At 40.1% G+C, this 12,506-nt stretch overlaps 1 protein-coding gene across 3 annotated transcripts in view; it reads right to left on the reverse strand.

Annotated features, from left to right (window-relative positions):
* Positions 1-12,506, reverse strand: part of CDC123 (cell division cycle 123) — an 84,009-nt gene that overhangs the window by 17,862 nt on the left and 53,641 nt on the right. For all 3 annotated transcript variants that reach the window (XM_070428428.1, XM_070428423.1, XM_070428418.1), the window contains 3 exons: positions 10,239-10,314; positions 8,790-8,912; positions 5,277-5,305 (listed from right to left, as the gene is read on the reverse strand). In XM_070428428.1, the coding sequence (XP_070284529.1) occupies positions 5,277-5,305; positions 8,790-8,912; positions 10,239-10,314 (228 nt within the window). The remainder of the gene's footprint in view (positions 1-5,276; positions 5,306-8,789; positions 8,913-10,238; positions 10,315-12,506) is intronic.

Raw genomic sequence — 12,506 nt, forward strand, 5'->3', positions numbered from 1 at the left:
CCAACCTCCCCCCCTCCCCCAAGCCCTGCTCTGTGTGTGACAGGGTAGAGCCATAACCTCCCCATCGGCCCTGCCCTGAGTGTGACAGTGGCAGTGCCCCAACCCCCTGATCGGCCCTGCTCTGTGGGTGACAGGGTGCGGCACCCCAAACCCCCCCCCTCACAGGCCCTGCTCTGTGTGTGACAGGGTAGAGCCATAACCTCCCCATCGGCCCTGCCCTGAGTGTGACAGTGGCGGCACCCCAACCCCCTGTTCGGCCCTGCTCTGTGGGTGATAGAGGGCGGTGCCCCAACCCCCTGATCCGCCCTGCTCTGTGTGTGACAGGGGGCGGTGCCCTAACTCCCCTATCGGCCCTACTCTGTGAGTGACAGGGGGGAGCTCCTCAACCCCCTGATTGGCCCTGCTCTGTGCGTGACAGGGGGGAGCTCCCCAACCCCTTAATTGGCCCTGCTCTGTGCATGACAGGGGGGAGCTCCCCAACCCCCTGATGGGCCCTGCTCTGTGCATGACAGGGGGCAGCGCCCAACCCCCTGATTGGCCCTGCTCTGTGCATGACAGGGTACGGAGCCCCAACCCCCCTGATGGGCCCTGCTCTGTGCGTGACAGGGGGCAACGCCCCAACCCCGAGTGGCCCTGCTCTGTGCGTGACGGGGGTGGTGCCGCAACTTCCCCATCGACCCTGCCTTGAGTGTGACAGGGGGCGGTGCCCCAACCCCCCAATCGGCCCTACCCTGAACGTGACTGAGGGTGTCATCACAACCTCCCAATCCGCCCTGCTCTGTGCATGACAGGGGGTGGCGCCCCAACTCCCCAATCAGCCCTGCTCTGAGCCCAACCAGGGGCTGCACCTAGGGATTGGGCCTGCCCTCTGCCACCCAGGAGCAGGCCTAAGCCAGCAGGTCATTATCTCCCGAGGGGTCCCAGACTGCGAGAGGGCACAGGCCGGGCTGAGGGACCACCCCCCTTCCCCCACCCCAGTGCACAAATTTTTGTGCACCGGGCCTCTAGTGCTAAAAATAATTATCTAAATATCAAATGACAAATTCCTGGCCACACTGAAGTATGCAAACAGGTCAAATGTGCCCTGGACTGCCTTTTGTCTGCTCATCCTAGTACAGGCTGGGAGCCTCTATGGTTCTGCTTAGACCTATAAAACCACTCTAGAAAGATTTCACTAGTCAAGGGCTGGAAAAATTGTGCAGGGGGGAGAGGGCGGGGGGGGGTGGGGGGGGGGAATATCTGATTATTTCTAAATGTTACCTTGAAAAGAGGCTTTGTTGAGAAAAAAATAAAAGTGTGCAAACTGAACTATGTTAAGCACACCCAGACTCCTGACAACAGTGGAAAGTAGGATATAAGGCGGCCATTTAGTTATCTGTTAAGTTATTAATGCCTAAAATGCTAATTAAAACCTCAAAAAGATATCACCTCACACCTGTCAGAATGGCTATCATCAATAAATCAACAAACAAGTGTTGGTGAGGACGTGGAGAAAAGAAAATCCTAGTGCACCTTTGGTGGGATTATAAATTGGTGCAGGCAGTGTGGAACACAGTATGGTGGTTCCTTGAAAAATGAAAAATAGAAATTACCTTATGACCCAGCAATTCCACTTCTGGGTATTTATCTGAAGGAAACCAAAACATGAATTTGAAAAGACATATGCATCCCTATGTTTTCTGCAGCATTATTTATAACAATTAAGATATGGAAACAACCTAAGCATCCATCAATAAACAAATGGATAAAGAAGATGTGGTATATATATATACAAACAATGGAATATTACTTGGCCATAAAAAACAATGAAATCTTACCATTTGCAACAACATGGATGGACCCAAAGGGTATTATGTTAAGTGAAACAAGTCAGATAAAGAAAGACAAATACCATATGATTTCATTTATATACAGAATCTAAATAACAAAATAAAGGAACAAACAAAACAAAAACTAACTCATAGATACAGAGAACAAATTGAATGCTGCCAGATGATGGTGTTGGGGGTATGGATGAAAAGGGCAAAGGATTAAGCTATGCAAATTGCTAATTATAAAAACAGTCACAAGGATGTAAAGTATACCATAAGGAATATAGTCTATTAATATTGTAATAACCAAGTCAGATGGGTACTATGTCTAATCACTTTATTGTACACCTAAAACTAACATAATATTGTATGTCAACTGTAATAAAAAAAATTTTTAATTAAAAACAGTAATGAAGACCTGACTGGGTAGCTCAATTGGTTAGAGCATTGTCATCTATGCCAAGGTTGGGGGTTCAACAAACTGATGTTTCTCTCTCTCCCCCTTCTTTTCTCTCACTAAAATCAATAAATAAAATAGTAATTTTACCTGAAATCCCAATCCAGAGACTTTCAGTCAAGACGGTGGTGTAGGTAAATGTGTTACTTGCATCCTTCCACAACCATATAAAAATTACAACTAAACTACAGAAAAACCATCACTCAGAACCACCTGAAATCTAGCTGGATATAAGTCCTAAAACTAGAAATTTAAAGAAACCATGTTGTCTGCTAGGAAATGCGGACATACGGAACGGCATGGTCCCACACACACATGCACTAAATAAAAATCAGGAGGGATATCTTGGCTGCAGAGGTCCACCCTGGGAAGCAAGGGGTCCCAGCCCCACACCAGGCCCTGAAGTCAAGGGTTCCAGTCCTGGGAAGAGAAGTCCCCATAAATTCTGAGTGTAAAAACCAGTGGGAATTGAGGCTGAGTGAGAGGGAGGGCTACTGAAATCCCAGGAAGTTCCTTTAAGGGACCTGCACACAGATTTACTCTGACTCACTCCCTCTGAGCTCCAGTGCTGGGACAGCAGCCCAAAAGACACCAGGGACATACGGGGAGAAACTGAAGTGTTTGGCATGAGGGCCAGAGCTGGGGGTGCAGTGCAACTTTCTCCCAGACAAAAGTGCTGGCAGAGGCTATTGTTCCTTTGATAAGACCTCCACCCCAGAGATGGCAAGCAGGAGCCACATATGAGTCTCCATCAATGTGGCTATCACTGTTTGTCTCACCCTAGTAGTTACCTGAAATCCCACCCCACCAAACTTGCAAGCCTACTCAACCTGTTCCCATTGGCTTTTCCGTATGAATCACTAGTCTTGGCTCATGTTTCAGACTTTCCTAAAATCTCTCAAACAAGTGGCATCTGGCCTCAACGTGCACACCTCTTGCTAAGTGGCCCCAGGTCTGGCACTAGTGGCAGCTGGCCTTGGTTCACAGATGAGCCACTCCTGGACATCTCCAAGCCCAGCACAGGTAGCAGGCAGCTGCAGATCACTTTGTAGCTCAAGCCAGGTGGCCCTGGGGAGAACAAAGGTGTGGCTGACCTTTGCCCACACCTCCTGGGAGGCCCCAGCACACCCGGTGGATAGCTTGAGACCCACATCGAAACACTACCCAACCATCTCCACAGTGACACATTCAGGGGGCAGACTCAGCGGGCACCACAGCCCTAATGAAATAAGACCGGCTGTGTGAACTGCCACCACACAGCTGATTCTCCATGGTTGTTTGTGGTTGCAGCCAGTCCTTGCAATGAATCAGCCATGGGATAAATCCCTCCCACTGATATGCAACAGCAATCAAGGCTCAACTACAACAGAAGGGTGTACACAGCCACATTGGGGAGGGAGGGAGGGACAAAACTGGAATGCCCAGCTTAGGTGATCACGGAGGCTGTGCCACTGGACCCTACAGGATACCTTCTACATTAGACCACTCTACCAAGCCCAGGAGATGTAGCAATTCTGCCTAATACATAGAAGCAAACACAGGGAGGCTGCCAAAATGAGGAGACGAAGAAACATGTCCCAAATGAAAGAAAAGGACAAAACTCCAGAGAAAGAGACTAAACAAAATGGGGACAAGAAATCTACTAGATGCAGAGTTCAAAACACTGGTTCTAAGGATGCTCAAGGAACTTAGTGAGGACCTCAACAACATAAAAAAGAACCAGTCAGAAATGAAGAATACACCAACTGAAATGAAGAATCATTTATAGGGAATCAACAGGAGAGTAGATAAAGCCAAGAATCAAAACAGTGATTTGGAATATAAGGGAGCAAAAAACACCCAATCAAAACAGCAAAAAGAGAAAAGTATCCAAAAAAATGAAGATAGTGTAAGGAGCCTCTGGACAACTTCAAGTGTACCAACATTCACATCATGGGGTGCTGGAAGGAGAAGACAGGAAGAAATAGAAAACCTATTTGGAAAAAACCCATGTGAAGGAAATAGGCATACAAGTCCAGGAAGAACAAAGAGTCCCAAACAAGATGAACCCAAAGATGCCCACACCAAGATGCATCATAATTAAGATGCCAAAGGTTAAAGACAAACAGAGAATCTTAAAAGCAGCAAGAGAAAAGCAGCTGGTTACTTACAAAGGAGCCCCCATAAGACTGTCAGCTGATTTCTCAAAAGAAACTTTACAGGCTAAAAGGGATTGGCAAAAAATATTCAAAATGATGAAAAGCATGAATCTACAACCAACATTACTCTACCTAGCAAAGCTATCATCTAGAATTAAAGGACATATAAAGAGCTTCCCAGACAAGAAAAAGCTGAAGGAGTTCATCACTGCTAAACCAGTATTACATGAAATGTTAAAGAGTCGTCTTTAAGAAAAAGATAAAAAATATGAATAAGACATTGGCAATAAATACATATCTATCAACAAATGAATCTATAAAAATGAAATAAATGAAGAAGTAGAACAGAAGCAGACTCATAGATACAGAGAACATTTTGATTTTTGCCAGATGGGAAGATAACTGAAGGGATGGGTGAAAAAGGAGAAAAGATTAAAAAGTGCAAATTGGTAGTTACAGAATAGTCATTGGGATGTAAAATACAGCATAATATTCTAATAACTATGTATGGTGTCAGATGGGTACTAGATTCATCAGGATGATCACTTAGTAAGTTATGTAATGAATGTCTAGTCACTGGGGTATACACCCAAAACAAAAATAATATCGTATGTCAACTGTAATTAAAAATAAAAATAATTCAAATTCTTGCAAATTCCCTAAATTTGTTGTACATAATTAATTATTGATAGTATGTCTTCTAATGTTAAGTATATTTTAAGCGTAGATTCTTGACCACTGTGATTTTCAAACACCTTAGTTTGAGAAAGTACTTTTTGAGCAGTAGACCCTTTACATTCATAATGGCTATGTAGTCCACTTATAAGATCAGTCCTTGTTTTAAAGTAATCATATATAGTGTTTACTTACCCTACTGTCTCTATATATATCGAATACAACTGTAAAAAAAACAAAACTCAAAGTTAATAACAAGCTACTTGTTTTATGATCTAAGCCAGCGGTCGCCAACCTTTCGGACCTCATGGACCACCAGTGGGAAGTGGACCACCGGTTGGCAACTGCTGATCTAAGCCTCCTTTTGAAAATTAAAATGCACTTTATTATTAGTCCAACAGCAGAATATAACTAACCTGGAGGACTTCAGATTTCTAAATCTCAAAACTTCAAACATAAAATGCAATGTTTTAAAATTTCTTTATTAAGTTATTACATATGAAATGCAATGTTTTATTTACAATAGGTCCTCGGGTTTCGTCAGAGATCCGTTCCTATGCTGCGACTTAACGAGATTTTTGCCGTAAGTTGGGACCCACCTACATAAGCACCTACGTCACTCACATGGAGCACATACACAGCAGTAATGAAGTGAAACAGTAAAAAAAAAAAATTAAAAGAAAGATAACAATTCCTGACCTTTACTTGTGGTAGATAAATAATAAAAAACATAAAGCACATATGTACATACGTCAAAATGACGGAACTGTTTTTTTTTAATAAATAAATGGGAGATGGCGACGTAACCACGAAACAACATACGTCAAGTCCTACGTAACCCGAGAACTGTCTGTATATAATTTTGTTTTTCCTTTACCCTCATCCATAATCCATTATATTTTTTTAAAAGTTCTTTTAAATATATTTTTATTGATTTCAGAGAGGAAGGGAGAGGGAGAAAGAGATAGAAACATCAATGATGACAGAGAATCATTGATCGGCTGCCTCCTGCATGCCCCCTACTGGGGATTGAGCCCTCAACCTGGGCATGTGCCCTTGATCGAAATCGAACCTAGGACCCTTTAGTCCAATGCTCTATCCGCTGAGCTAAACTGGCTAGGGTTTATGATCCATTATATTTAAAAATTCAAACCAAACACCAACATCATCTCAACCAGTTCACCATAATAAATAGGTTCTATGTACCAATAAAAGAAGCACCAATCAATGAGATGGGGGATGAAATGAGTAAACTTTGTAGTACGGAAGCATAAAATCTAGCTATGCTTAATTTTCTTTTTAAATCAAATCTGCCATAGAACCAGGCTTGGCAAGTAGAAAAAAGATAAATCATAGTAGGTATGATTTTAAGATGCATAAAAACTTTCTCTCATATCAATATACTTTCAATTCTTAAAGCCAACTCACAAAAGTTTACTATATAGCTGATGCCATCTGATCATTTATAAAAATAATAATCTAAGAAGGTAGATCAGTCATCTAACTAATTTAGTCCTAATAACAGAAGCATTACATCATCTGTAGATAGATCCTTTGAAATGTATAATGAAATATCTAAAATGGCAGGACAAAAAACTCTCAGTATTAAAAAGTGACTCTGATCAGCCCTAGCCAGTTTGGCTCAGTGGATAGAGCATCGGCCAGCAGACTGAACAGTCTCAGGTTCAATTCTGGTCAAGGGCACATACCTCGGTTGCAGGCTCCATCCCCAGCCCTGGTCTGGGCACGTGCAAGAGGCGACCAATCGATGTGTCTCTCTCACATTGATCTCTCTCTGTGTCTCTCATCCTCCCTTTCACTCTCTCTGAAAATCAATGGATACAAATTGGCACATAGGGAAAAAAAAAATCAATGGAAAAATATCCTCTGGTGAGGACTAATCAAAAAAAGAAAAAAAAGGGACTCCGATCAAATAAGGTAAAATTAACATGCAACCATCAGCAATACCAAATAATAATATAGCAAAACACTTAAAATAGTGCTTCAAATCCTATCTACACTGAGTGTCCAGATTATTATGACCACCTGACGTTTGTAGGTAAATTAGCTATAATTTCGCACTGAAGTTGCTAGAGGGCCAGACCATTATAAATAGGGAAGCAGGTTGTTTACCATGACAGTAGAAGTGATTTTTTTCCGAAGATATGGGTAAACAATGCGATTTAACAGTCTATGAACGTGGGATATATTTGAACGTGAGTGGCCAGATTATTATGACCACCCCGTCAGTACTTCGTTAGGCCACCTTTTGTCTTCAATACTGCGGCGATTCCTCCTGGCATTGACTCCACGAGATGTTGAAAGGTGGTGGGAGGAATCTGGCACCATGCCTGATGAATAGCACTGTCCAGTTCTGTGAGATTTGATGGTTGAGGAACCAGCTGCCTGATGGCTCTTTTAACTTTGTCCCACAAATGCTCACTTGGATTGAGAACTGGTGATTGTGGGGGCCACCTAAGCAAGGTAAAGTCTCCCTTATGTTCTTGAAACCACTCCTGCACAATACGAGCACCGTGGCATGGCGCATTGTCTTGCTGGAAGAAGCCATCTCCATTGGGATACGCCATCAACATGATAGGTGGAACTTGATAAGCAACAATACTTAGGTATGTTGTGCTATACAGATGTTGTTCCACACGAATTAAAGGGCCCAAATCATGCCAGGAAAACATGCCCCAAACCATAACAATGACCCCACCAGCTTAAAGGGTTGTACCCATGCATGTGGGGTGAATGCTTTCATGCTGTTTCCGCCAAATTCTCACTCTGCCATCTGCATGATGCAACTGGAAACATGACTCATCCAACCACAGGACTTTTTTCCAGTGCTCAACTGTTCAATCCTTGTGTTCTTGTGTGAATTGGAGACGTTTTATCTTGGTAACTGCAGACAGCAAAGGTGTTCGAACAGGTCTTCAGCTTCCATATCCCATACGATGCAGTGTACGGCTAATTTGCCTACAAACGTCAGGTGGTCATAATAATCTGGCCACTCACGTTCAAATATATCCCATGTTCAAAGGCTGTTAAATCGCATTGTTTACCCATATCTTCAGAAAAAAATCACTTCTACTGTCGTGGTAAACAACCTGCTTCCCTATTTATAATGGTCTGGCCCTCTAGCAACTTCAGCGCGAAATTATAGCTAATTTGCCTACAAACGTCAGATGGTCATAATAATATGGCCACTCAGTGTATATAATAAAAGCCTAAGTGACCCTTACGGTGGAACAACCAGAATGACCAGTCGCTATGATGCACACTGACCACCAGGGGGCAGATGCTCAATGCAGGAGCTGTTCCCTGGTGGTCAGTGTGCTCCCACATGGGGAGCTCCGCTCAGCCAGAAGCTGGGCTCACAGCTGGCGAGCGCAGCGGTGGTGGCAGGAGCCTCTCCCACCTCTGTGGCAGCACTAAGGAGCAGTGAGTCGAGTGGTAAGGAGCAGCAAGCAGGTGGGCGGTAAGGAGTGAGGGGTCCTGGACTGCGAGAGGGATGTCTGACTGCCGAACATCCCCCAGCGGGTCCCGGACTGCGAGAAGGTGCAAGTCAGGCTGAGAGACTCTCGCCTCCAGTTCACAACTTTCGTGCACCAGGCTTCTAGTTTTAAAATAAGTGCCACTGTGAAATAAGGTTCATTAACATTATGTATTTCATTTCATTTCAATAAGTCATTAAAAAATACTCACAGTCTTCATCTAAGAATTTATACTGTATATGTTTCTTGAAGAAGCCTTGTATGCATCTGCAAATCTCCTCCTTTTGTTTAGAAATATGATCATAGTATTGTGTGTAATCCCTTTGAGAAATAGCTGGCAAGAAAATATTTTATATTCCATTAATATATAATACTCAGAAAACACCAAAATATGATTTAAACTCTTCTTGACAGAACCATTAAAGTAGATCAAAAGACCAATTAGAAGAATACTAATTGAACGATAGAAATACCAGCTGTAAAGGCTTATATGGATCCTATAGTTCCGTACTGCCATGCATTCTTACTTTAGAAATAGCAGTTATTTTTATTTAATATAATGGAAAAATTCAAAGCCATAAATATGCCTATTACATAAAAAAAATGAAAGAACCAATTTTTACCCTGCACACATAGTCAATTGCTTTTCTTTGATTTTTCCAATGAACTCTCTATAAATTGCTACTCTTTTGCACTTTCTTTGGGAAAATGTAAAATATTCCTCACTATATGTCTTTAATATTTATATTGTACTTCATAGAAGCAGTCTACTTTTCTTGCTCATGCATGCTATCCTGCCTTCCTTCACAACCCTGATGTTTCAAGGCATGGAAAAGTAAACATTCCTTTCTTCAGAGTGATTTGTTGATATTATTCTAAATAAACTAAAGAGACTATTGGAAGAACTCCCTCAATTTGCTCTATGCGTAGGAAAAAAGTTCTGGGTTCTAAAAGGGCTTCCACCCAATTTCTTAATCATATGCCAATATGCTTCCTTCTTTAACTGTACTTAAAGTGCAGCTTTTTCAAGACTACCTAATATTATGATAAATTCCAACACATCAAGTTTCTTTTAAGTAAGCTAATAAATGCCAACATCATATTCAATAAATAATATTAATTTGATTTTGTTCAAATTACACTTTTCTTGGTTGAAGATAAATTTTAGTTCATGAAAAACATGCAGACAAAAAAAAGAGAGAGCAAATTATCTTCCATATTTAATTTAATCATAGCAAACAAAATAACCTGAAAGAAAATGGGTGGCTTTTAAAATAACGCACTTACTTGTCCACATATTTTCTCTTGCTAGAATAATAAACAGTGTTCCAATAATAGAAAATAACTTGACTTTTTATGATGCTTGAAATAAGCAGTGTATAGCTAGTAATACTTAGTACAGTCCCAAAGAGACAGCAGGTAACATTAGATATATCCTAAATTGGGAAGAATAAGGACCCTCACTTTCAACCCAGAATCCAGAGATGGTGAACTGACAATACTATGTTCTGTGGAAACTGAATATGGCCTCAGCATTTCAAAGTCAGTTAGACTGGTTAGAGGAAGAGTCTGAGATACCCCTCTCCTAATTACTAGAAATTTCCTTCCATCAAAAGCTTGTCTTTTTTAAACAATTATTTTCAAGGGTAAAAGAACTTACCAATAAGTTTGTTTTCCTTGACAAAACATCGGAACTCAGCTCCAGGAATTAATTCACACCATTTTCGAAGAACGAGCTGAAGAAAAAGGAAAAAATATAACACAACTATATAACAAGGGATGTTTACTAGACTAATAGACAAATTTATATCCAGACTGTCTCAACACTTGCCATTATTAAATTTTTTTTAAAAGGAGGTATCAGAAAACATTAATGTGAGATACAGGGAACAGAGTTGTGATCTATTAGTCTAATAAGCAGGAGATTGTGTTAAACTCTTTATGAGAAAATGCATCTTTGTCATTTATTGTTTTGAGAGGTCCGATATAATATAGACCTCCAAGGATGATGAAGTCAAGTTTTATCACTGCTGTGGCATAAGTGACCCTGTAATTCCTATGTTCTTCTCTCCTTTAAGAATATTAAAAAAAAATACAATAATTTCAAATTATCTACCTTAAACATCATTCCGTAACACATACTCTGCTAAAATTATAATTATGGCTTATTACACAAAGAATCACTATAACCCTTCCATGATGTTGGCATTATTTTTAAAAAAACCAATTCTATCAGTGACCCAAGTCATATATGGGTCTTAATACTGTAATTATTACTTAGTATACTACTTATACATTATTGAATTGCTACAATTTTATAAGTAGAACAATTGACAAATGTATGCTTTGAGTCTGTTTTAAAATGTTCTTTGGAGAACATTAACTGTAATAAATGGTTAGTGTCTCCAGCCTCCCTTATGCTGTCATACTGCTCTTTTCCCTCTAAAACCTGTGAGACAGAACTTGAATTACTCTCCGTGCCATTCCAAATCCCCCAGTGGACTCAGGATTCTCCCTCCCCACATCCTGTGCTTCCCAAAGTTAATTGTGCATGACATTCTTTAGCAAGCATATATACCATGTTGTTATATGATAATTTGATATAAGTATCTCATCCCTACTAAACAGTAAGTTCCTTAAGGGCAAGAAATTAATTCATTTCTGTGTTCCAGCACAAGTATGTAATACGTAGCAGATGCTTAGGAAATATTTGTCAAATAAAAGAGTAAGTATGTAAAATAAGTAGCCACTAAAAATCATGATAAAAAGAATATTTAATGAATTAAGAAAGTGCCCACACTATGCTATAAGTGTGGGGGGGAAACAATACGCAAATGGCTTTATGAAGTGTGTATACACACACACACACACACCCCCTCAAATGCTAATACTGAGGACATACCTAGGTAACAGTTTCATGTTTCCTTGTAGTTTTATATTTTTTATAATAACTTGCTTTTCTTAAAAAACTATATGGTTAAAATATGACTTAGAAATTTTAAATACACTGGTTTCTTTTTTTGTTTTTTAATCCTCACCCGAGGATATTTTTCTATTGATTTTTGGAAGGGAGAAAGAGAGAGAGAGAGAAAAAAAATAGTGAAGTGAGAGAGACACATGGATTGGGCCAGGGCCAGGAATCAAACCCGAGACCTTCAGTCCACAGGCCAATGCTCTATCCACCTAGCCAAATCGGCTAGGGCTGAAATGCACTGATTTAAAATTTCATCATTGTATATTCTAGGTTAAACTTTAAATGTGTCAAATTATTTTAAAAGAACCTAATTATTAAATAAAGAACCCCAAACTAAAATATTACACTGTTCTTATCCATTGAAAGCTTATGCTGGCATATATTCTTTTATAGCCCTAGTAACTTTATATAAGCAAAAAAGGTAATAAGCAATTGTTGCATACTAATATTAAATTTTTGGAAAATTTGCATAGCGTTATTGAAATAATGTTTTGGACAGGTACTACATTTGTGGTTGACTAAAAAAATACAAAAAGGTGAATCTTCCCCATCTAACCCCTTTGTCCTTCTCCTCAGAGGTGAGCAGAGTTGTCAATTTCTCATATTTCTCTCAGAAGTATTCTAGGAATATGTGAACATATAGTGTATGCATAAATCTTTTTAGATACATGCAGACATGAGCAAATAATACATAGGATTCTGCTTGCAACTTTTTTCATTTTAATTACTCTAAGAATATTATTTTTTTAGGCTTTTCAAACTAGGTTTTTGCATCCTCAGGAGTCCTGGAACCAATTCCCTGTGCATACTGAGAGACAATATTTTTCTACATACACTCTGTAGAAAGAGAATATATATTTTTATATGTATATTTAATACATTTAAAAATTCAATGACCGTAGGTTCTTAAAGAAATTAATCCAAAAGTTTTCATTCATTTCACTTAAGAATAGC

The sequence above is a fragment of the Myotis yumanensis genome, unplaced genomic scaffold (assembly GCF_028538775.1).
Source record: "Myotis yumanensis isolate MYYU_CA2020_CCGP unplaced genomic scaffold, mMyoYum1.0.hap1 SCAF_1, whole genome shotgun sequence".
Taxonomy (NCBI): Eukaryota; Metazoa; Chordata; class Mammalia; order Chiroptera; family Vespertilionidae; genus Myotis; species Myotis yumanensis.